General features: G+C 39.2%; 1 protein-coding gene across 6 annotated transcripts in view; it reads right to left on the reverse strand.

Annotated features, from left to right (window-relative positions):
* Positions 1–26,859, reverse strand: part of CPQ (carboxypeptidase Q) — a 515,377-nt gene that overhangs the window by 100,676 nt on the left and 387,842 nt on the right. For all 6 annotated transcript variants that reach the window (XM_043483097.1, XM_043483098.1, XM_043483096.1 and 3 more), the window contains one exon: positions 16,406–16,497. In XM_043483097.1, coding sequence (XP_043339032.1) covers positions 16,406–16,497 — 92 coding nt within the window. The remainder of the gene's footprint in view (positions 1–16,405; positions 16,498–26,859) is intronic.

The following is a 26,859-nucleotide window of genomic DNA, read 5'->3' on the forward strand; positions in this document are numbered from 1 at the left end:
TTCATCTCATTTTCCTTTCTTTCAAGATTAGAGGCAGATTCCACATACATGTGCTAAAATACGATATTTGTTTCTTTCAGACTTTACTCTGTATGGCAGATTCTAGGTCCATTCACATCTCTATAAATGACCCAGTTTTGTTTATCTTTATGGTTGAGTAATATCCCACTGCATATGTGCACCACATCTTCCCTATCACTCCTCTGGGGATGGACGTTTGTTTCCAGGTCCTGGCTATTGTAAACAGCGCTGCAATGAACACTGGGGTGCATGTGTTGTTTTGAATTATGGTTTTCTCTGGGTATATGCTCAGGAGTGGGATTTCTGGGTCACACGGTAGTTCTATTTTTCGTTTTTTAAGGAAACGCCATACTGTTCTCCACAGTGGCTGTACTTACATTCCTACCAACAGTGCAAGAGTTCCCTTTTCTCCATGTCCTCTCCAGCATTTTACTGTTTTTATATTTTATGGTGATGAAAATTCTGACCAGTATGAGGTGATATCTCACTGCAGTTTTGATTTGCATTTCTATAATAGTTAGTGATGTCAAGCATCTTTTCATGTGTTTGTTGGCCATCTGTATGTCTTCTTTGGAGAAATGTTTGTAAAATGTCCTAAGGTGGTACCCAGGACAGCCTCTGATTTGAAGTCAATATTTTAAACAGTGAAATGATTTTAACTTTTATTAGTGTGAAGAGTTTCATATCATTAAGAGTTCTCTTTGTATGTTTTTTTTAATCTGTTGTCTAGCTAAAACATTACTTAGAAAATGCCCCAAACTAAAAGCAAATTACAATGAATACTAAACTTTTTTTTTTTATATTATTGTAACAGGATTTAGAGAATTAACCTCAGGAACAAATAAATATATTTATTTTTATAGTCTTCAGAGAAAGGGTGAATATAAAACATTGAGAATTATTGATGACAGCTAATGTTATTGGTGACAGCTAATGTCTGCATGATTATACAGTATCCCTTGACCTTTATACTCCAAAATACAGTAAAATATGATTCTGTGCTATATGTGTTAAACTAAGCATTTAGAAGTGACTTCTCCATTCACCCACTCATGTCTTGTTGCATCCAGCATTGCTGTTGTTGTTCAGTCGCTAAGTCGTGTCCGACTCTTTATGACCCCAAGGACTGTAGCACGCCAGCCTTCCCTGTCCTTCACTATCTCCTTGAGTTTGCTCAGATTCAGGTTCATTGAGTCAGTGATGCTATATAACCATCTCATCCTCTGCTGCCCTCTTCTCCGTTTGCCTTCAGCCTTTCCCAGCATCAGGGTCTTTCCTAAAGAATTGACTCTTTGCATCAGGTGGTCAAAGTACTGGAGCTTCAGCTTCAGCATCAGTCTTTCCAATAGATATTCAGGGTTGATTTCCTTTAGAATTGCCTGGTTTGATCTCCTTGCAGTCCAGGGGACTCTCCAGAGTCTTCTCCAGAACCACAGTTTGAAAGCATCAATTATTTGGCGCTCAGCCTTCTTTATGGTCCAGCTCTCACATCAGTACATGACTACTGGAAAAACCATAGCTTTGACTACATGGACCTTTGTTGGCAAAGTGATGTCTCTGCTTTTTAATACACTGTCTAGGTTTTGTCATAGCTTTTCTTCCAAGGAGCAAGTGTCTTTTAATTTCACGGTTGCAGTTACCATCAGCAGTGCTTCTGGAGCCCAAGAAAATAAAATCTGTCACTTCTTCCACTTCTCCCCCTTCTGTTTGCCATGAAGTGATGGGACCAGATGCTATATTCTTCGTTTTTTGAGTGTTGAATAGTAAGCCAGCTTTTTCACTCTCCTCTTTCACCCTTATCAAAAGTGTTCCTCTTTTTTCTGCTATTAGAGTGGTATCACCTGCATATCTGAGGTTGCGGATATTTCTCCTGGCAATCTTGATTCTAGCTTATGATTCAAGCAGCCTGGCATTTCATATGATATACCCTACATATAAGTTAAATAAACAGGGTGACAATATACAGCCTTGTCGTACTCCTTACAGGAAAGACTAGAGATCTCTTCAAGAAAATTGGAGACAAAAAGGGAACATTTCATGCAAGGATGGGCATGATAAAGGACAGAAATGTTAAGGACTCAACAGAAGTAGAAGAGATTAAGAAAAGATGGCAAGAATACATAGAACTATACAAAAACTGTCTTAAAGACCCAGATAACCATGATGGTGTGGTCACTCACCTAGAGCCAGACATCCTGGAGTGAGAAGTCAAGTGGGCCTTCTGAAGCACTATTTCAAACAAAGCTAGTGGAGGTGATGGAATTCCAGCTGAGCTATTTCAAGTCCTAAAAGATGATGCTGTTAAAGTGCTGCAGTCATTATGTCAGAAAGTTTGGAAAAGTCAGCAGTGGCCACAGGACTGGAAAAGGTCAGTTTGCATTCCAATCCCAAAGAAGGGCAACGCCAAAGCATGTTCAAACCACTGTACAATTTTGCTCATTTCACGTGTTAGCAAGGTTATACTCAAAATCCTTCAAGCTAGGCTTCAGCAGTACATGAGCTGAGAACATTCAGATGTATAAGCTATGTTTAGAAAAGGCAGAGGAACCAGAGATCAAATTCCCAACTTTTGTTGGATCAAAGAGCCAGCAAGGGAATTCCAGAAAAACATATACTTATGCTTCACTGACTACACTAAAGCTTTTGTGTCCAGCATGCCTAAATAAAATTGGTATGTATATGCTTCAGATTATGACAAGCAGATAAACGTACACATAAATGTATGTAAACCCTATATATAAGTATATAGAGAAATACATGGTCAGAGAAATCATTACGGCTCAAGTCTGGAGACAGAAAAGCTAGATTCAGGTTCATGCTCTGTAGGGCATATCTGTGCTGTGTAACATGGTTTTTTTTTTTAAATCTCTTGAGCCTTATTTTTTCAAATATCAAATAAGGAAAGCAGTACATGGCCTGGCAACTACCAGGGTCATTACTATTACCAGTGTCTATGAAAAAGTTTTCAGATTTATAAATGATCATATAGATGCAAATGATTATAATAACATCTTGTAAATAGTAAGAACATAGTACATATTTGTTTGGGAAATGGGATCTCTCAAAAAGTCTTGATTGCTTCTTTTCTCTCTATAACCAAAAAATCTCTAGTGTTGCATTTCCAGATCTATTAAAAGGAACAAAGTATTTTCTCTTATATGGAAAAATTGAACAATTTTCACAAAGCACTTTTCCCTCTGTCTACTATTGCATTCTTTTCCCTTTGACCTTTCCTATTCAATTCAAAGGATAAAATAGTTTCATTGTCTTCCATTTAGTTCTGTGGGGCATAATAAAGTCTTCCAAAGCTTTGTAGGGGAAAATACCATCCAGTCCTTCCCGTGCCAGGCTTGGAGGTGTGCCGTACCACCCCCAGGTGTGAGTGAGTGAGTACCTGCAGGGTTTCCTGAAATGCAAATTTACAAATATTTAACATAGGATCATCTGTACTTTCATGAGGATGAGTTTCATTAAATGAAACTATAGAAATTTCTAAAAGTAAATTACAGTCTTGTTTTAACTACTAATGAATATTCTGTCTAGCCTCAAAATAACTCATGTTATGAAACCAATTTAAACCTCCACTGAAAGGTCTTGCTAAGCTTTTAAAATTTGAATTGTTGTCTATATATATTGTGCTGTGAGGGGTATAAAAGCTCAAGCTCTTGAGCAATTGATTCTGAGAATTCTCCTTTAAGAGAACTCTGAAACCAAAGCAGTTTAGGCAAACTGCTGGTTGCTAGGGGTAACCTCAGCTTCCAGAATGAATAATTTTAAATGCAGTACAAGCATTTGATAAGACGATGCAAGAGTGAGATCTTCTGAAAGAAAATAAGGAATGAGAGTTCTAATCATTTGGTTTGGAAAAAATTATACCTTTATGCTTTTAACAGAAATAGATGAGTCAGAAGGAATTATAGCTGTGTCCTAACTGATAAGCAAGCTAGAAAGCCAGACCACAATCTATTCTATCATGGGACAAGTGGTATCTTGAAGACAACACAGGACTTGGATTAACACTTATAGGAATGACCTACTGGGATGAATTCCAGAGGGAAAGACAAAGGACTGCAGGCAATACTCAGGCTGTGCTCTCAGCTGTGTCCTATGATTCTGCTTCTCAGTTCCCTGTTTGATCTCTAGTCCTGAAAGTAACGCAGTTTCAGTACTACCTACGTGACTTCTGGACGCTCCTTCTCAGAGTACCAAGTAAACTCACCATCCAGTATCTGCTTTCTAGCACTGACCTTGCTGGCAGCCCTGCTAGCTTGATTCTGCCTACTCATTCCTCAAACCGTCACTGACAGACCATTTTTCAATGGTTATGTATTATTCCAGCAGAAGTACACAAAAACCGCAGCAGCCAGGGTAGGGGACAAACTTCTAGAAGGACGTTTTGGTGTTGCTCAGTCACTCAGTCGTGTTCACCTCTTTGTGACTCCATGCGCTGCAGCACGCCAGGCTTCCTTGACCTTCCCTATCTTTTGGAGTTTGCACCAACTCCTGTCTGTTGAGTCTGTGATACTGTCCAACCATCTCATCCTCTTTCACCCCCTTCTCCACCTGCCCTCAATCTTTCCCAGCATCAGGGGCTTTTCCAATAAGTCTGCTCTTCACATCAGGTGGCCAAACTATTGGAGCTTCAGCTTCAGCATCAGTCCTTCCAGTGAATATTCAGGGTTGATTTCCTTTAGGATTGACTGGTTTGATCTCCTTGCAGTCCAAGGCACTCTTAAGAGTCTTCTCCAACACCACCAGTTCAAAAACATCAATTCTTTGGTGCTCAGCTTTCTTTATGGTCCAGCTATCACATTCGTACATGACTACTGGAAAAACCATAGCTTTGATTAGATGGACCTTTGTCAACAAAGTTATGTCCCTGATTTTTAATATGCTGTTTACGTTTGTCCTAGCTTCTAGAAGGGCTGCTGCTGCTGCTAAGTCACTTCAGTCGTGTCCGACTCTGTGTGACCCCATAGACGGCAGCCCACCAGGCTCCTCTGTCCCTGGGGTTCTCCAGGCAAGAGCACTGGAGTGGGTTGCCATTTCCTTCTCCAATGCAGGAAAGTGAAAAGTGAAAGGGAAGTCACTCAGTCGTGTCCAACTCTTAGCGACCCCATGGACTGCAGCCTACCAGGCTCCTCCGTCCACGGGATTTTCCAGGCAAGAGTACTGGAGTGGGGTGCCATTGTCTTCCCTGCTAGAAGGGCTACTGATTACCAAAAGACATGAGGTTCTTGGGGTCTCCTGGGAAGAGCCTCTCTCTCACATAATAATTCAGATTTAAAAAGACACAGCAGGCAAATCTATGGATAAAACTAGGATGTGGTTAAACAGTGAATGACAATTGTTATGGATTAGTAGAAAATTGCCAAAATATTATACATTAGAGTGTTCATTTCTTTCAAAGATGCTTCTACATTTTAAAAATGCCATTTAAAATATATTTTCAAATGTTATCATATTTAGTTGTCTTAATAAAAACTTCTGCTCTTCTTTAGGAAATATTGAGGAAGTATGTTAACCCTGTCATCCAATCAGCTTACTATACCTGTTGTGTGCCTCACTGGGCTATGACTAATGAGACAGACTGACCTGGCAATGGTGTATTCTGTTGGCCAAATATCTAAGGGGAAAAAACTGCAACCTCTTGAGTGCTGAGCATACAAATAACAGTCATATTAAAATCTAAATGTTAGCTGAAGACACTCTAAATGTTAGCATACCATCATGTGCTACAAACCTCTTTCTCCAAAAGGTGTGATTATGAAATTGAAAAAAGATTTGGAAGAAAGATCTCTAAACTTCTTCCCAATAACAGGAAGAACCATGTAACAGGCCATACTCTGGTCAGCACATCATATCTGACTGCCTCCTTCTCCTCCCTTCCTTCTGCCCTTTCTTCTCTCCTCTTCTCTCTTCTTCCTCCTCTCCTTTTTCTCCTTCTCCTTCTTATATTTTATTGGAAAAGTCTGGCTCATTTGTCTAGTATTGTCCATGACTACTTTGGACATACAAAGACTGAGTTGAATAGAGAGGTCATATGGCCTGGAAACCTAAAATATTTACTACTTGATCCTTAAAAAAAGCTGACCAACCCTCACTTTAGAAGACAAAGGGAAGATGACATTCCTAGGGGAATCAAAATAGTGCTGGTGGTTCAAAAGTGGTTTGTTGACTCTGTAACTTGTGCATGGGATGTGACAATTTAATCCCAAAGGCTCTTGTGATGCATAAGTCACTAGGAGCCTAAGCATGACACCTCACTTCAGATTTGTGTATCCTTGTGTGCCAACCTGATTTCTTAGGAAGTTCATGCACTAAATATGCTATGGGTCCTTCCGGGTCAGATTATGACCTGGTTAGCAATAGAGGCAGAAGCTGTTTGTGCCTACTAGACAACCTCTAGTAAGCTAGTAAAACAGGTTGGATATAAACTGAAGTCAGTCATGGTTTTACAAATGGAGAACAAATGAGGTAAGATGCCAACCACAAGAATTCACAATAAACCTTGGGGCTTTGGCATAGTGTTCTTGGAACCAACTTTGAAAGGTGGTTGCCTTATTTGGATTAGTAATGGTAGTAAAGTCAGGATGTGGTTCTTTACATGTTTGGGCTAAAACCAATACTCAAACCAGACTTCACTGTGACCTGTGACATAAGGTCATATGATAAATATTGCCCCACAACTGTAGGCAAGATCAAAGATTCCATTCTAGTTGTCACAGGTAGTCTTTTTACTTTAAATGACTTCTTTTCTCCTATATGGAAAAAAATAATAAAAACTTAGCTAAGAAGTATACCTTCTAAAGAGTTAAAAGAAAGAGGTGAGTCCAAACCTACTCATGTTCTTTGACATGGTGGCGTACTGTGATTGTCCTAAAACCAAAGGAAATATTTTGACATCTCTGCCCAGGCTGACATAACATCTATATAAATATAATACAGAATATTCTAAAGTCCCATAGTCATAATGGAATTCTCAGGAGGAAGCAAACAAATGCAAAAGACAGCATTTTCCTTAAAATATAAAATAAAATTCACAATTTCGAATAAGACCCCAAAGAGCTCCCAGGAGTGCTGTTGAAATTATGTGAATGTTGGAACTACATGGGATTCCAGACCAAGAAGACACTAAGAGAAATGAAATTTAAACCAATTTTGTGATGTGCTTGACAGACTAATGCAAATACCTAGGCACTGAAAGAGAAACGTGGCTGCATCGGAGCCCAGCAGTAATGACTGAAACCATAGCCTCTGATTAGTACATCTATACTGCACGGAACATTAACGGTGTAAGAAATGGAGACCCAGTCCAGACACAATCAGGCTGAATGAACCTATCAGGTCTATTACTTTTATAACCAGGGCTGCAGATGAGTACCACACTGTTTTCTCTCTAGCAGTGTCATCCTAGCTAAATCAACATTACATGGAAGCAATAGGGTTGGTGAAATAAAAATGCCAAAGTAAATCCATTTGCCCAGATAACATTGAAGAATTCTCAAATGCATTTCCAAGTATCTTTTATTTTAGAGTGAAACATGAACCCAGCGTGGGTTGGGAAGTTGGCAAGAACTTTACTACTAAAAGAAGCTGGCAGTTTTATATATTTACATAAGTAAAGAGGAAATTTTGCTCCTCAGCGTGGCAACACCAGAAATTCTGACAAAATATTATACATATTCATTTTAACTTTTTCTGTTTTAGAGTTGGCTAGAGTTAGGATAAACTAATGTATTTAGAATGATCATACATCCCATCCCTCATTTAATAAAGCTGTTTAAAATATTGCCCTTATTAATGACTACCAGAACACAGCAGTGTTCATAATCCCAGTAATTCAATTGCCAGTAGTTTGTGCAATAAATCAGGAAAAGGTTAAAATATTTTTCATGCCAGAATAGAACATATCAATCTATTTTATTTGATTACTTTGTGTAATGAGGCTTTCTCAAGGCCAGATTACCTTACTCATTATAATTATGCCAGATCATATTTTTGCTTAAAATGGAAAAGATTTAAAAATGCCAGCAATAGAGTTGAAACTAGTCTAGGGTGTTTTTCCTCCTTTGTATGTTTCAGGACATGAGAAATGACATCCTGCTCTCCTTCTAAGAGTAGAGAAGAAAGTAACATTGTTTCCATGAAAAGCAGATTAGGCAAATGGCATCTGGAAAACACTCATTTGACTCATTGACATGAAAATTCAATAAAATCATCTGCAATGTTTTTTAATTCCAAAGTTAAATTCCACTCTGATAAGTAAACTCTTAAAAATCACTAGAGCACAATAATATCCTCTACATGTGTGACATTCCTTTCTCAGTGAATGCAAGCTGAATTCAACCAAAAAAAAAAAACTTCATGTTTTTTAAAAATAATAATTTTATCAACAAAGAATAACACAAAGCATTTTCTGACATCCTTTTCCCACTTTCTAGAGTAAACTCTTTCGGGGGCATAAGGGAAATCTCCCTCCCCAAAACCAGTTGGAGCCTCAGGCCCGCTTTGGCTCCAGCTGAGTTCCAGCAGCCCCACCCCGCTGTGAGGTCTGTCTCTAGGGAGTCAGCTGTGGTCATGAGAGGAGGGCATTTCTATAACTTGCTCTCCCGTGTTCCCCCAAATTGAAATAAGGTCACTCCAACCATGAATAGCTCCACAAACCTCATGCTGGGTAAAAAGGCCTTTGATCTTGGTAAATCATAAGACAGAACAAAGAATGAAGGCAAGGAAGCAGGAAAGGGTGAAACAATGATGGTCATTAGAAGTGGAGTCAGAACTTTTCCTGGGACTTTTCAGAACTGTATCTCGTAAAATTATTATTCCCACAAGAATGGTCAGAAATAAAAAGTCTAACAAATACTACTATATATTGGGTAGGATGAGGGAGCAGTTAGGACTCTCATATGTTGCTGGTGGGAATGTCAAATGGTACAACCTCCTGCCACTTTGACAGTTTCTAACAAAGGTAGACATTCATCTCTCACATGAGCCAGCAATTCTACTCCTAGAAGAGAAAAGAAATGCATATCTTCACCCAAAGATTTGTACAAAAATCTCATATCAGCCTTATTTACAATAGCTAAAGCTAGTAGCAACCCAAAGGACCATAAGTAGGAGAATGGATGATGAAGTTGTGCTATATACTAACCCACACAATAGGAAACTTGGACGTGATCAAGCAGGAGATGGCAAGGGTGAACATCAACATTTTAGTAATCAGTGAACTAAAATGCATGGCAATGGGCGAATTTAATTCAGATGACCATTATACCTACTATTGCAGGCAAGAATTCCTTAGAAGAAATGAAGCAGTCCTCATAGTCAACAAAAGAGTCTGAAATGAAGTACTTGGGTGAATCTCAAAATTGACCAAATGATCTCTGTTCATTTCCAAGGCAAACCATTCAACATCACAGTAACCCAAGTCTGTGCCCCAACCACTAATGCTGAAGAAGCTGAAGTCAAATGGTTCTATGAAGACCTATAAGATCTTCTAGAACCAAGACCAAAAATAGATATCCATTTCATCATAGGGGGTTGGAATGCAAAAGTAGGCAGTAAGGAGATACCTGGAGTAATTGGCAAGTTTGGCCTTGGAGTACAAAATGACGCAGGGCAAGGCTAACAGAGTTTTGCCAAGAGAACACACTGGTCACAGCAGACACCCTCTTCCAACAACACAAGAGACAGCTCTACCCATGAACAGCACCAGATGGTCAACACCAAAATCAGGTTGATTATATTCTTTGCAGCCAAAGATGGAAAAGCTCTAAACAGACAGCAAAGACAAGATCTGGAGCTGACTGAGGCTCAGATCATGAGCTCCTTATTGCAAAATTCAGGCTTAAATTGAAGAAAGAAGAGAAAACCACTAGACCTTTCAGATATGACCTAAATCAAATCCCTCATGACTATACAGTGGAGGTGATGAATAGATTCAAGGGATTAGATTTGGCAGACAGAGTGTCCAAAGAACTATGGATGGAGGTTCGTAACATTGTGCAGGAAGTGGTGACCAAAACCATCCCCAAGAAAGAGAAATACAAGAAAGCAAAGTGGTTGTCTGAGGAGGTCTTACAAATAGCTGAGAAAAAAGGGAAGCAAAAGGCAAAGGAGAAAGGGAAAAATATATACAACTGGATGCAGAGTTCCAGAAAATAGCAGGGAGAGATCAGAAAGCCTTCTTAAGTGAACAATGCAAAGGAATGGAGGAAAACAATAGACTGGGAAAGACTAGAGCTACTTCAAGAAAATCGGAGATGCCAAGGGAATATTTCATGCAAAGATGGGCACAATAAAAGGCAGAAATGGCAATGACCTAACAGAAGCAGGCAAAATTAACAAGAGGTGGCAAGAATATACAGAAGAACTATACAAAAAGGTCTTAATAACCCAGAAAACCATGAAGGTGTGGTCACTCACCTAGAGCCTGACATCTTGGAGTGTGAAGTCAAGTGGGCCTTAGGAAGAATTACTATGAACACAGCTAGTGGATGTGATGGAATTCCAGCTAAGTTATTTCAAATTCTAAAAGATGATGCTGTTAAAGTACTGCACTTAATATGTCAGCAAATTTGGAAAAATCAGCAGTGGCAATAGCACTAGAAGCAAGGTAATGCTCAAAATCCTTCAAGCCAGGCTTTAACAGTATGTGAATTGAGAAATTCCAGATGTACAAGGTGGATTCAGAAAAGGCAGAGGAATGAGAGATTAAATTGCCAACATACACTGGATCATAGAAAAAGCAAGGGAATTCCAGAAAAACATCTACTTCTTCTTCATTGACTACACTAAAGCCTTTGATTTTGTGGATCATAACAAACTGTGGAAACTTCTTAAAGAGATGGGAATACCAGAGCACCTTACCTGCCTCCTGAGAAATCTGTATACACATCAAGGAGCAACAGTTAGAACCAACCATGGAACAAAGGACTAGGACAAAATTGGGAAAGGAGTACGTCAAGGCTGTATATTGTCACCCTGCTTATTTAACTTATATGCAGAGTACATCATGAGAAACGCTGGGCTGGATGAAGCACAAGCTGGAATCAAGACTGCTGGGAGAAATATCAATAACCTCAGATATGCAGATGATACCACTCTAATGGCAGAAAGTGAAGAGGAACTAAAAGAGCCTCTTGATGAGGGTCAAAGAGGAAAGTGAAAAAGCTGGCTTAATACTCAACATTTAAAAAACAAGATCATGGCATCTGGTCCCATCATTTCATTGCAAATAGATGGGGAAAAAGTGGAAGCAGTGATAGATTTTATTTTCTTGGGCTCCAGAATCACTGAGGACATTGACTGCAGCCACAAAACTAAAAGATGCTTGCTCCTTGGAAGAAAAGATATGACAAAGGTAGACAAAATATTAAAAAGGAGAGACGTCATTTTGCTGACAAAGGTCCATATAGTAAAAGCTGTGGTTTTTCTATTAGTCACATATGTATATGAGAGTTGGACCATAAAGAAAGCTGAGCACTGAAGAGCTGAAGCTTTTGAACTGAGGTATTGGAGAAGACTCTTGAGAGTCCCTTGGACTGCAAGGAGATCCAACCAGTCCATCCTAAAGGAGATCAGTCCTGAATATTCATTGGAAGGACAGACTGAAACTGAAGCTCCAATAGTGTGGCCACCTGATACGAAGCGCGGACTCACTGGAAAAGACCCTGATTCTGGGAAAGGTTGAGGGCAAGAGGAGAAGAGTACAGCAGAGGATGAGACAGTTAGAAAGCGTAACCGCTCATTTTATCACTGAGTGCTAATTATTCCTCAATAAAACAGCAGGAAAAATGTATTATTGTTGTTTAGTTGCTAAGTCCCGTCTGCCTCTTTTGTGAAGCCATGCATTAAGCAGCTGAGGGTAAGGAGAGGCAGCCCTTTCACCTAAACATCCAATGGCCACCTAATCCCACCAAGAAATTCACCAGCCTCACCCCTAATACGCCCCCATCAGTACTCCAAAATAGTTAGGGGACCTGGAAAAATTCCCCACTGGCCGACTGATGGGACTTCACTACTCTATCACATGAGCAGACCTCACACTGTGTGAGTGTGCTCAGTCACACTCATGTTCAACTCTGCGACCCAATGTGCTGTAGCCCACCAGGCTCCTCTGTCCACGGAGTTTTCCAGGCAAGAATCCTGGAGCAGATCTCCATTTCCCTCTCCAGCAAATCTTCCCAAACCAGGGATAGAACCCGTGTCTCTTGGGTCTTCTTGCATTGGCCAGCGGATTCTTTACCACTGAGCCACCAGGGAAGCTCCTGAAAAATGTGTTACTTTTAAATGAATCAATAAAGTACAAACAATATACATTTAAATAATTCTCAACTTCGTGTGATAATGTAAGGAGCCTGTGGAAAGGACTTCCACACTAGGAGAGAAAAGTTTACAGTTTATCAAAATACGTGAAATAACTTTTTAAAATTAATTCATTTATTTTAATTGGAGGCTAATTACTTTACAATACTGTGGTGGTTTTTGCCATTTTTTTTTTAAAATAAGAGAATAATATGTACACAGCTCTACAGCCCGTGTGGGACTTTATGCTATGAATTGTTATGGGCATGCTGGATGGACACCAGGAATGATTTCTATTCAAGTTGACTTCAAAATATAGTGAAAAACTCGGTATTTCCTGTTTGAATTATTTATTAGTAATGCTGGCTAAAATGCTCATAGACCTTTTTCAGTTGGAATTTGCTTCCTTGTAAAGTGTTTTAGATATCACAATAAAGTTCGATTTTCATTTCAAAATTTATATGCAAACCACAAATAGCCTCACATATTTCATGACAATTAAGTAAGGCTAGCAATTATTATAATAATTGAACTAATAGTTTATAAGAAAGCATAATTATGAAGTAAAGGCAGCTATTAATCTGAATACAATTTTGAAAATTAGGTAATAAGTTTAAGCATATGATTTTAAATCATTTTAATTTTATATATTTTTCTATGAATATATTAATTATAAACAAAGATATATTTACTAAGAAAAGGATAATAAATGGTAATATTAATTTTATTCCCATGAAAGTTTAGCTTATATACATATCCATTAAAGTAATATTTATAGAACTTTTACTGTTGAAAAGATTCTATAATGATGAAAAAGAATATATTCAAGGCAACAAAAAAGAAGAAATACTAATTTTTTACAAACATACAAAAAGAAGAAATTTTACATACTGGTTTTCTCTATAATTAATGCTATGAAAGTCTAGCTAACTTTATGGTAAAACTCTACACCAAATAAGAATGCATAAAAAAAGAGTGGTAATGTAACTTATGTTATTGAAATAATATCTTTCTGCAAAACACTTAACTGGCTCCAAACAAAATCTATAAAATTATAATTTAGGTCATACAAAGTTATAAGTAAATTATTGTATGGAAATAACATGAAAATGTTTTATGATTTTTATCATATAAATTAAGGATCAATGAACCATTTCTGTAAAGGGTCAGATACTTAATATTTTGGGGCTCACAGGCCACATACGCTTTCAGCCATATAATCAGTTAAAACATATAAAAACATTCTTGTCTTGAGGTCTGTACATAAACATATGGATTTAGTCCACAGGCCATAACTTACTGATCCTTGATATAGATCATTGATAACCATACTATATCATAAAAATGCTAGCATAGTTATTTTAAAAGTTCAAATCTTTTCTTTTTACAATTGCCAAATTAAATTCTGTTCTTGTTTATTATCACGCATACCGATGCCAAGGGTGCTTGTCAGGCAGTTCTCATCAATATGAAGGAGAGTGGCTTTCCTTTTTTCCTCCCTCCTGACTACTCACTCAAACCCACTTACTCCTCAAGGATGAGGTCCTTATTATAGTTACTTTAAAGTTAAACTCAGCCACCCAGAAATCATTATGCTCTTGACAATTCTTAGATCCATGTGCTAATCATAAGAATACAGAATTAAGTCCTTCAGAATTGGTTGTGTCTTGTAAAACACACGAATATCTTTTTGAAGGAGAGATAAAGACCTATCCTAAAACAAAAGGCCTATGTCTTCTCTTTCTGGAATTTCTTCTTTCAATCCCTGAAATTGCAATTCAGACCAGCCACCAGTATATAGACACATTTGTATGAAGGCAACATGGATGTTTTCAAGATTAAACAGCTTCACTGCATGCTCTTTGAGTATATATTCATATTCGTGTGTGTGTGTGTGTGTTCATACCTGCCAACCTCTTAGAAGTTTAAAATCAAGTAATTTCTAATTTTATCCATGTCGTAGGCTACAGCAAAACTCAAAATCTTCAGAGAAATAAATTTTGCTTTAGATCTAAGGAATTTCAATGGCTGAGAAAATTTCAAGCTGGAGCCATTGCAGTTGTATTAATAAATCCATTTTTTTTCCTTGAAGTAGAGAATGACAGAGCTTCAGAAGAGTTCCTTAAGGTGTTTTGTTTTTAATAGAGGACAAGATACATAGATTCTAAACGCTCTTTCTTAAAAATAATTTAATTACTCGCTTGTCCTCTGGACAAAGTTCAAACTTCTAAACATGGTTTGTACTGGGAAATTCCTCTTTAAACTAACATTTGATTTGAGCTTGTACATTTTGCCCCTTCTCCCCTTTCTCAAAGGTTGTTCTTGATATTAATCTCCCTGCCCCTCATTTTTTTTTTTTTAATTAAGTTTAGCTGATTTATAATATTGTTTTAATTTTAGGTGTACAGCAAAGTGATTCAGTTACGCATACATATTTTTTTCAGGGTATTTTCCATTATAGGCTATTACAAGATTCTGTACATCTTCTGTTATATAGTGAATTCTCGTTGCTCATCTATTTTATATAGTAGTTTGTATCTGATAATGCCATGCTCCTAATTTGTCCCCCACCACCCTGATTCCCTTTCCCTTTCGGTAACTCTAAGTTTGTCTCCTATGTCTGCAGTTCTGTTTCTGTTTTGTATATACATTCATTTGTATTATTTCAGATTTCACATATAAGTGATATCATAAAATATTTATCCTTCTCTGTCTAACCTACTTCACTTAGTACGATATTCTCTAGGTCCATTCATGTTGCTGCAAATGCCAATTTTTTATGACTGAGTAATAATACCCCACTGTATGTGTGTGTGTGTATATATATACACACACACACATATATATATACCACATCATAAGTCTGTTGACTGGCACTTGGGTTCCTTTCATGTCTTGGCTATTGTAAATTAGTGCTGCCATGGACACCAGGGTGCATGTACCTTTTCAGATTAAGAGTTTTCATCCTTTCCAGATACATGCCCAGGTATGGGATTGCTGGGTCATATGGTAGTTCTAGTTTTCATTTTTTAAGGAACATCCATACTGTTTTCCATAGCGACTGCACCAATTCACATTCCCACCAACAGGGTATGAGGGTTCCCTTTTCATTCAGAATGTATTATCTGCAGGCATTTTGATGATGTCCATTCTGACTGATGTGAAGTGATACCCCATTGTGGTTTTGATCTGCATTTCTCTAATAATTAGTGATGTTGAGCATCTTTTCATGTGCCTCTTGGCCATCTGTATGTCTTCTTTGGGGAAATATCTTATAAGGTCTTCTGCTCTTTTTTGATTGGGTTGTTTGTACATTTTGGATATTAAATCTTTGTTGATCAAGTCATCTGCAAACATTTTCTCCCATTCCACTGATTGCCTTTTTGTTTTCTTTATGGTTTCCTTTGCTGTGCAAAAGCTTTTAAGCTTGATTAGGTCTCAATTGTTTATTTTTGCTTTTATTTCTTTTGCCTTGAGAGCCCCTATTCCCTGTCTTAAATGTGGTCTTGTATTTCTATATATGATCTTCCACTATCACCTTCTCGCCTCAAGCTTCACTTTTGCCTTATTTTGGTCAGTGTCAAACCACACTGCCCTCCACGTTCCCAGGTCTGAGACCTCCAGTTGCTGCCATTCCCACGGCCGTTATCAATGCTCCTGGCTGACTCAAGGTCTCAGGATGTGGCTTTGAAATACCAGCACTTGGGACATTGTGGCATGGGGGTGGGCTCAGTAGGAACAGGGACTGTTAACCTATTACTGCTTCTCTGGCATACATGAGCATAGCAGAACTGGAGAGTCAACGAAAATGGCTACATAGCAAGTGGAATCTTCCTAATGCCACAGACTAATGTAGAAATAGAAAATCCCGCCGCTCACCAGGGTGTTCTCCTTTATAGGGCTGAATGAGGAAGATTTCTGCAAGGGGTGTTTGCCAGGGTCAGCCTACCACAGAGTACTGTTGAGTCTTCAGGACAATAGAGGACATTTTCAAACCAAAAGCGTCAGTGCTTTTGGTGTATTTACACTGATATTACATGTACAAATGCCCAGCAATCCATGGCTGCTCTCCTACCTTGTGCAGCTGATAATACTGCGAGGAACCGACTCCACCTTGCTCTTCCGCGGTCCAGAGCACCAAACGCAGAGTTCTCTTTGGACGCAGCCCTGGGAATAATAATAAAATAAGTGACTCTTCAGTTGATTTTGAATTAAAAAAAAATGGCAGGGCCTCTCATCTGAATTCTGCAGGAGGGAAACAGGAGGGAATGAGAGGCATGCCCTTTCATCTCTTGCTGGTGTGGCTGCCTGATTCACGGTGTGGCTGACCCAGCAAAGGAGGACCCTCAGGGCCAGTCTTCAGGGCAGGTTAATGATGAAAGGGATTGTGACGAATGCTGTCTGCAGCCCAGGGAGTGAGAGCCTCTATTCATATTTTTAACTGGACAATGTACCCGGTAGGACACAATTGATGGCCAAGTTCACTGGGCTACTAGAGTTCATCCAGAAGATGTAGTTAGGAAGACTCTAGGCAGATCCTGAGGCCTTCCTTCCCATGATTAACTAAAACCCAGTGATTAGTCTCTACTTCAAGATAAGGTATGTAAGGGGTTGCTTCTTAGTCTAAATCCACAAGTATAGCCAACTGCCCATGCTATCCTTAGTAATGAATGATCACAAAGAAAACACAATGCTGCATTCATTGACTTGGGAAATACAAACTTACATCCTGCAGTCCTTCAAGTTACTGGCAGATCTGGCATATTTAGAACCATTTTTGAGTGATGGTGTCAGCTCCGTAAAAGTTAACTACAAAGGTCAAATAGTAGGCTGGGAGTTCCACTTTTTGACCAAGACTGGAAACTTGTTTCTGATTTGGACCTGATGATGTTGTTTCTGAGAAATAAGTGCAGAAAAACATGAAATGGGGCTTAAACCTTATTAAGAAGACCTTTCCTGTTGCCTCACTGCAGGGAAGCCATAGGGAAGGACTATGAACGGCTCCGAGACGGACACACAACAAACATCAAATATGGCTATCCAGTGCCGCCACCCAGGCACATGCCTTCTTGAAGGGAGCAGCCTGGTTGACTGCAGCCTGGATGATAAGTGCTTCTGGGAAATGGAGCTCTGTTCCTCCTCCTCTGGACACCGACAAGTATTCTCCTTGCATAAGTCTAGTGCTAAGGTACTGAAAAGGAGTTAAGCTTTTTACTAAATGAAACACTGAAATGACTTTACACTTGAGCAATTTTGACATCACACAGCACAGGCTGTTGAGTTCCAACTGTTGAGTTGAGTTGAGACAGGCTGACCTTACTTCCAACTGAAGCCCAGAAAAGCAATTTCCACATCCAGTTGTTCAGCCGATCCCATTGGTGTTTCTGCTGAGTCTACCTAGAATCCAACTTTTCACCTCTGTTCCCACGCTGGTCCAAGCCCCACCCATTTTTGTCTGGACTGTTGCGGTCGCCTCTAAGCTGGTCTCCCTGCCACAGTCCATGCCCCTCTGCATGTGAGGTCTGCACTGCAGTCAGCAGGCCCCTTGTGAAACATATACCAGAGCATGTCATTTCTCTGTTCAAGACCTCCAAGAGCCACAGTGTAAGCTTCTGGTTCAATGTGATGCCCCCAGTGCCTAGACTGTTCGGCACACATATTTGGTGCCCAATAAATAGGTACCAAACGAATAAATACATCCAAGGTGTGGTGTCTTAGAGTAAAATTCAAAGCTCTCTATCACTATTCCAGCCTCATCTCCTAAAACTTTCCTGCTAGTTCATTTTCCAGGCAAAGTATTACAGTTTAAAAATGTGGGCAGATCTGCTAAGCCCCGCTATCAACAAGCACCAGCTGTGTAACCACTGAGACATTTTTCCACCTGAACTTCAGCTTCCTTATCTGAAGAGTGGAGGGAATATTACATGTTCATAACATAACAATTTCCCAGGATGGCTGTGAGGATGAAACGAGACGTGATGATGTATGTAAGACACTATGTGTCTGGCATGTGGCAGACACTCAGTGAACGAATTATCAAACTACATAATGGATAGCCAGGCACAGAGCATACACTTTTACCCAGAGAGAGAAGGAGCATTTAAATACTCAGTACAGACAATCTTCCAAAGTCATTCGAGTCCCTGCTGAAGAAGAATCCTGAAGGGCCCACTGCCTGCTCCACAGAGTCAAACTGCCTACTCACCTTCATAGCACGGACTGTTGTTGGAGAAAGAAACCTAATTAGTCTATCTAAAGATCACAATCATTGGCTCCTCGAACAGAAATGTGCTTAATGTCAATTTAAACCAAATGACATTTTGCTTGCAACACAGAAAAAAGTAAAAGAAAAAAGGATAAAGTGCTGCAGATGAAAATTCTGAATCTTTTTTTAAACCCATAAAAAAGGGGGAAAAAACTTCCTGTTTACATATCTCTGCCTTTACCAGTGAAACAGTACCAAATTATTAAAATGATGGAATTCTCTAAATAAGGATCAAGTGACAGTTTAGCACGAGTTAGAGAAAAATTAATATTTCAAAGCAAACGCTCTGAATATCCCCGTAGACTTGGTGTTCTAACTTGCTGTACAGGATTAGTCTCCCTCACATTTCAAACCAGCCAGGTGGCCAGTGATGTTCCATTAAAAAAAAAAAAAAAAAAAAAAAAAAAAAAAAGATAACAAAACAGTGATCTGTTTGAAGTGAGGAGAGCTAAAACCTGCAAACAACAACAGCATAGCCAGTGCACAGCTGACCCTGAGGAGACAAAGAGAGCCCCCCACCCCTACTCAGTCCTGGAGAAATTCAGTCCCCATTCTACTCCACAGTCGAGGTGAAGGCCCAACAGAAGAGGTTAGGAAACCAGCGGTTAAGCAGATACCGACTGGGCTGCAAAGTCTCTTTTCTGCTCTGACCTTTCGATTGCCCCCAGAACCTAAGAGAAAGGGACTTCACTCAGCCCTAGACCCTGCCTCTAGCCTGGAGTTTGGGCTCCCAGGCCACCTGAGGCCACAGACGGGCAGTGTGGGGGATGGAGAGGTGCTGGCTGTGGGATCTCAATAAACTCGGGGTCCCTGCTCTGCCCCTTCTGGCTCTGTGACTTTAGAGGACTTGCCCAATCTCTCTGAGCCTCCGTTTCTTCATCTACACAGTAAGGAAAAGGGTAATTGCCTCATGGCCTTGTTGAGAAAAGTAAATGAGACCAGGCATTTAAGTAAATATGAAGCACAGTTCCTGGCACACAGTAGGCTTTCAAGAATCGTATGTTAGCTTCCCTCTATATCACTCCACGAACTTCAGCCTGTGCCAGTGATTTCCAGGGAGCGCCTGTGAGAGAACCAGGAAAGAGGCATCTTCCTCGTTCCTCTTCCCTAGGAGCCGCAGGACATCTTTGTTTACACAGAATGCACTCGCAGCCAAGGGGAAGACACAAGTTTCATCTAGCTTGTGGAAAAACACAGAATCTCTTTCAGCGTAGAATATGCCCTCATTCCAACACAGAGCATGTCTACCTCCAAGTAAACAGAAGTTGTTTCCTCGCTTTAAAAACTGAAGACAATCAGAATTTTTAGTTTCTGGATAAAGCAAAAAACAACAACAAAAAAAACAAAACAAAAAACAAACCACAACACAATAAATCTGAAAGCTGAGTGACGTTGATACAAGGGATGTCTATATTTATCATTTTTAAATAACAGAATTTCTTGTGTATCTCAAATTCAAACTGGTTTTAAAAGCTGGGAATTTAAAGTATATAAAGTAACAAAAATAACAACAACAATAGTAAAGCACTAATACTGACAGCGACACAAGAGAGTGATTCAAGGTCCAGGGCAGGGCTCTCATCTTGCAGCAAAACTAGGGTAAATGAATAGCTCCGCAGGAGTCTTAGCTCACAGCTCTGGCCCTGGCTCAGTGGTTCACAGCGCCAGACTAAGGCAAGCACAGGAAATAAGTCTTTGAGCTGAGAGGAAGGACTCTGGGCTGAGCAGGCTCCGAGTCAGGTCTCATCAAGGTTTTGTCAGAAGATAAGCAATTAGTTCCCCCATAAATGTAACAAAACCTGCCCAGAGATCTCTTGACCTCCTGGAATTTTTAATGAAGAACTTCAGAGAATACAAGAAACATTATATGGTGTTACAGTTTTCCTTTAAGAGAACATAGACTATGGATAATATGTCAGAATTTTGCCTTTGTTTATGAAATATGACATACATGCACTTCACTTTCATTTTATTGAGGAGAGTAATAACGCTACTGGGAAAACAGTGTCTATGAGAAAGGGTGAAAATAATCTGGCAGGATTTTATTTTTTATTGTTATCAAATTTAAAAATAAGAAGGCTAAGAGTAAAACTGATAAATTGGGAAGGTCAACTGACTGTCCGACACTTGGCTGAGGAGTGAGCCAAAGTTGGGTTAATCTACCCTTGGAGAGAGATTTTCCAAATTATGAATTCTAAGGAACACTGTTTATAAGCAAAGTGTATTAACCCAAATGCCTGTGTACTACTCCGCTTCAATCCTACCGAGACTATGTAAGGACTCTTCTCTGGTCTGAGACCTAATTTTGCAGCATGCGTGAGTGCTGAGTCACTTCAGTCATGTCCAGCTCTTCGTGATCCCATGGACTGCAGCCCCCAGGCTCTTCTGTCCAGAGGATTCTCCAGGCCCGAATACTAGAGTGCTTTGCCATTCCCTCCTCCAGGGGATCTTTCCAACCCAGGGATCATACCTGTGTCTATTATGTCTCCTGCATTGGCAGGCAGCTTCTTTACCACTAACAGCACCTGGGAAGCCCAAATTTTGCAGAGAAAACACAATTTTCTCTTACAGTAAATATACTCAGTTTCTACATATATGCAGTTTTAGATCATAAATACACTTGTCATCCAGTTCCCCTTTATCAACAATTCAGTATCTGCATTTAGAGATGTCTAATTCTCAGTGGTAAAGAATAAGTTTGCCAGTGCAAGTGACTCGGGTTTGATCCTTGGGTCAAGAAGATTCTTTGGACAAGGAAATGGCAACCAACTCCAGTATTCTTGCTTGGAAAATCCCATGGATGGAAGAGCCTCGTAGGCTGCAGTTCATGGGGTTGCAAAGAGTTGGCCATGAATGCATCTATTATGCAATTCTGTAATAAACTTGACTAGTATAAGTATAGTATCTAAATTAAACATTAAATAATGACATGTGCTGTGCTTAATCCCTCAGTCGTGTCTGACTCTTTGCGACCCCATGGACTATATAGCCCACCAGGCTCCTCTGTCCATGGGGATTCTCCAGGCAAAAATACTGGAGTGGGTTGCTATACCCTCCTCCAGGGGATTTTCCCACCCCAGGGATTGAACCCAGGTCTCCTGAACTGCAGGAGGATTCTTTACTATCTGAGCCACCAAGGAAGCCTATAATGATATATTAATATATAAACTGAATGAGATGAGGCAGTGAGCATAGTGGTTAAGCATATAGGTTTTGGGGTTGAGACCTATTTCCATTTTGGACAACTTACATAGCTCATTATATATGAAAACATTACACTGATTTTTTAAAACAGGGGGCATGGTTGCATAAAGATTAATTATTTTTGTGAAGTAAATTGTGACTACTCTTTATAGGCAGGAGCAGAAAATCACTCGGAGGAAGATCTTTTGTTCTCAGAAGAATCACTTGGTATCTTTCATAGTCGTGTAAATATAAAGCAATTAGGCAATTTTGGGGGGCACTGGGGCAGGGCAACAAACTTGTAAGACTCCATCTTGCTGGCTACTACCTCTTGAGCTCTCTGACGGAACAACCTGGGTACCAGGCAGGAGATAAATCAGAGTGTAAAAGGGGCCTTCTGGGAGGAGACCCAGTGTTCCGACTGCTGCCTCCTTGGGTGGAGGACTAGGGACGAGAGAACTGTTGCTCTTCAGTCACTAAGTCGTGTCCGAATCCTTGCAACCCCATGGACTTCCCTGTCCTTCACTGTCTTCTGGAGTTTGCTCAGACACATGTCCATTGAGTTGGTGATGCCACCCAACCATTTCATCCTTTGTCACCCCGTTCTCTTCTTGCCCTCAGTCTTTCCCAGAATCAAGGTCTTTTCCGATGAGTCGGCTCTTCGCATCAGGTGACCACAGTACTGGAGTTGCAGCTTCAGCATCAATCCTTCTAATGAGTAGTCAGGGTTGATTTCCTTTCGGATTGACTGGTTTGACATCCTGGCTGTCCAAGGGACTCTCAAGGGTCTTCTTCAGCAACACAGTCCAAAACCATCAATTCTTCGGCGCTCTGCCTTCTTTATGATCCAACTCTCACATCCATACATGACCACTGGGAAAGCCACAGCTTTGGTGAGGGTGACCATGACTAAAGGTCCCAGGGCAGAGAAGGTCCTGGAAACCACTAAAACAAAATGACCTCGATGAAGAGAGGAATCTAGGTTATTATTGTCCTGGGCTCAACACAGTGGACCAAGATTGAGGGGAAAGGTGAATTTTAGTCTAGCCTGTGGCCAAGTCCAGAAGCTCCTCCAGATCCAGCCAGTCTAGTAGAGGTTATGATTTAGAGAACAACAGCTGAGGATGGGAATATCAACAAAGGGAGTTGTAACCTTGTTCCCCAAAATGGGCACCACTGTAACGTGAGACTGTGAACAGTGCCGTGCAGCAGACAAAGTATAGCAGTCACCAGTGGATCCAGCCACAGGTTTCTGGAGGAGAAATGACCCATTTGTCTTGAGTCAAGTCCCAGGAACCTCTGGAGGAGATAATAGACTTCCTGCTAATAAGGCCTATGGAGGCTTGGATGATTAATGGTAAAGAAGATTGAAGGATGTGATCATATTTATAACCTGTGTTTGTGGAGCAGGTCATAATAGTTATAATTTCCATAATTCAAAGGGAACAGTCCTACCTCATTATAAAGATTAGGATTCTATTAGCCAGGAAAATCACGATTAATCACTGCTGAAGTAGAAACGCTGTGACCACCAGGGTGTGAAGGCCGTTTCTGGCCCTTATCCAGTTTTCCACTCTTTTCATCCTGCTTTTACCTCTCACCCTAAGCTCCAGCCACATCATATTTCCTACTAGTCCCTGACCCAAGATGCCACGCTATCTCAGATTTCTGGTCCTTTGTAGACTGATGCTCTTCTTCCTATCTAGAATGCTCCTTCAACTTTTCCATCTGGCAAGCTCCTATTCATTTGACAAAGTCCATTGCTAACATTTACTTTATCTAAGAAAGAGCTCCTAACTTTAGGGAAAAGCTGGCTGTTCCTTTCTCAGTGTTCTTCTAGAACTTTCTACAGACTTCTCTGTCCATTTTCAACCACATTTACATGTTGATCTCCCCACTAGATCATTAATTTTCTGAGACTTACTTGTTTCTCTTTTTCATAAACCTGACCCAGTACCTGACACGCAACAAGTACTGAATAACTGTTTACTGACTGACTGAATGAATCAGTGAATAAACATATTACATAAGTAAATATATAGCTACTGTCTTTCCATTTAATCTAAAACATACTAGCTACTCCTTAGTTCAGAAAGTTAAGATGTACTTTTATTGTGAAACCAAAGTCCAAATAACACAGGTTATTATGTGCTTCAACTTCTGCATCTGCTTCAGTCACTGATACATTTACCTACTTTTGTACCACAGGTGGATCTATTAATAGTCAAAATTATTAATCAACAGCTCTTGCTGATCAAGTCACTAAATATAGAATAAATATATTATGGTCACAGAAATCATTCTATCAGCTTATTGTATTAAATTATAGGTATTTACATTTTAGACTTTGATAACTCTAATTTTTCACTTCAATTTATTTGTGATTATAAACAATATATCCTTAAAATATGAAAAACAATAAAAATTAGAAAACAGAACCTATAAGCATATGGTATTTCCTTATAATTTTTGTATGCTTGTATTTGTATGCATATACAAAGAGTGATTTTTATATTTAATTTTATTCTACTTTTTCACTTAAAAATCTTGACATATATGGCTTTTATTATAATTAATAATTTTCAAGAAAATAATTCTTAAACTTTTTACCTAGTCTTTCATTGTTGCATATTTAAGATTTTTATCCTTAGGGCAAGTTCTTAAAAGTAGAAATAATGTCAAAAAATTATAAATATTTTTAATTTTTAAGGCTCTTGAAACCTGTCTGCAATGCCCTAAGGAAAGCTTATCAATATATATTTCCACCAGCAGTGTATGAGAATATTCACTTCTACTTAATGTGGGACTTTTAATCTTACCTCTTTAATTTTTATGTCTGTCCATATGTTATATATTTTTTTCTATGCTACATTCTACTCATTTTCAGCCAAAATAATTACACACACACACACACACACACACACACACACACACACACACACACAAAATATGTAGTGGAGTTTAACTTGACTGAGACAAATGTTAAGTTTATATCTGATGCCTGACTAGAGTTAAAATATATGAATTTGTTTTTCTTTTTTAAAATGCCTGATCATACAACTCTTTCATAAAAATATTTCTAAGATAATGTTATGTCTTGTAGGGATCACAAGCCTGATCTAGCTGCCATTTTAAAACATACAATTTCTTTTTCCCTATCATTATTTAGAGGGTTTTTATCTGCAAGGAGAAATCAAGAAGCCTGCTTAATGATAGATTTGAACTCTGAATCACACTTTTGTTAAGAGTTCTACCTTGCAGCAACATCAAGTGGGGAAGTTAAACAAATAGTGCAATTTTTTAAAAAATATGGTAAATAAAGTACCAAAGCCTACCTCTCTTACAAAATCACATTCGCCAATATGGTTCTCTAAATTGTATTTCTTGTGAAGATGGTGCTGTGTGAGGTAGCATGAGAGTATTAGTATTTCAATCAAGGATTATCAACAAATAATGCATCTCCAACAAACAACTGAGAGGGAAGATTTCTGGAATCCTTTTTCAACACCAAATAGCAGATATGAAGCATAGAAGTTTTATCAGTATAATGAAGTCACCATCATTAAGCTGCTCCTGTTTACTCTTCCAAAGGCTCATTTTTAGGATTATGGTGGAGAGGAGAGGATGTTACCTATATTTTTAAAGATTTTCTTTGTGTATAAAATGATCTGTAAAGTTATCTAAACTTTGTAAAGTTATCTAAACTTGCTTTTGACCAATAATTAATCATAATTCTTATTCTTATTTCTATTTAAGTTTCAGTTTTCAGACCACAGCATGTTTGGTCATATCAATACATTTTTGCAATCCATTTTGAACAAAAAAAACTCATCATCTTCAGCACTGCTCCATTCTTGGCTCCCAGAGTGATTGCTGACTACTTTTGCTAAGGGAAAATCTCGCTGTGAAAGGAACTAGATTACCAGTATGTCGCTGGTACTCTCCCCCTTCTTTCCCTTCCCACCATGGCCAGCATTATTTAAGTCCTCTGAATTGCTGTGGTCGCCAACTAACTGCGTCTTCTCTCTGTAGGACTGCTGCCAGATTTATCTCCTTAAAATACTGCTTTGAATATGTCACTGATTAAATGAACATCTCTAATCATTCGTCATCTAAAGAAGGAGTCTGCCTCCACACTTTTTTGAACATGCATCACTTCCAGTAAAACATTTGAGCATGCATCACCACATATGTATATTTATGAATAAATGACATTTATATAATATTGTCTACATGTGCAATAAATATTAGCAAGAAATTAATGTCTTGTTTTAAACAGAGAGTAAATATTTTCCTGTACCCAAATGATGGTCCTACAGAGCACCTTGCTCTGACGGCCACTGGTTTATAGTGCAGTCTGTCCTGTTAGTTAGTATGGCATTCAAGAGCCTATGCAGATAGGTTCCAATCTGCTCCTCCAGACTGGCCTCTACTTCCCCCTTCCCCAAAGCTTCATCTCGAGTAAATCGGTCTCTTTGTGTTCTTCCTACTTCTGTGCTTTTCCTCACACCATTTATCCCATCCTCTTTGCCCTTTCTTTTCCTTCTTGATTTACCCATATCCCAACCATCTTTTAAAATTCAGTTCTAAGACCTTCAGTTCCACTCTCTTCTTCCTCTGAGCTCCAAAGCAGTTATTTTCTGTTTTACCCATTTGGCAATTAATCATGACTAATGTATTAATACTTCCTGCTCTTGATCTCCACAAACCAGTCCCTGGTCAACTGAAGAGCCCTACATGTATTTATGAAGAATGGATTAGCACATCTAATGGAAACTGTTTTAAAATGAAACAAGACAAATACAGACTAGATCTGTAAAAAGAACTTTTGGACCCAGGACATTTTTAAACATTAAATCAGTTATCAGTTACATTTGCCTAAGGGAGAGTAAAGCCTGGAATAAAGGCTGGACTTGGACAGGTTTGGAACATGGAAACAGACTGGAATCTTTGCCATCTCTGTTAGATCTAGAATATTATGATTGATGACTTTGCAAATACTGAGCTCCACCCACAGGGATGTGAGGCTGACTTTTCTTCAAGAGAAGTATTTGGCCTTACAGAAGGTGTGTTGTTTATCT

This window comes from Cervus canadensis, chromosome 12 (genome assembly GCF_019320065.1).
Source record: "Cervus canadensis isolate Bull #8, Minnesota chromosome 12, ASM1932006v1, whole genome shotgun sequence".
In the NCBI taxonomy this organism is placed as follows: domain Eukaryota; kingdom Metazoa; phylum Chordata; class Mammalia; order Artiodactyla; family Cervidae; genus Cervus; species Cervus canadensis.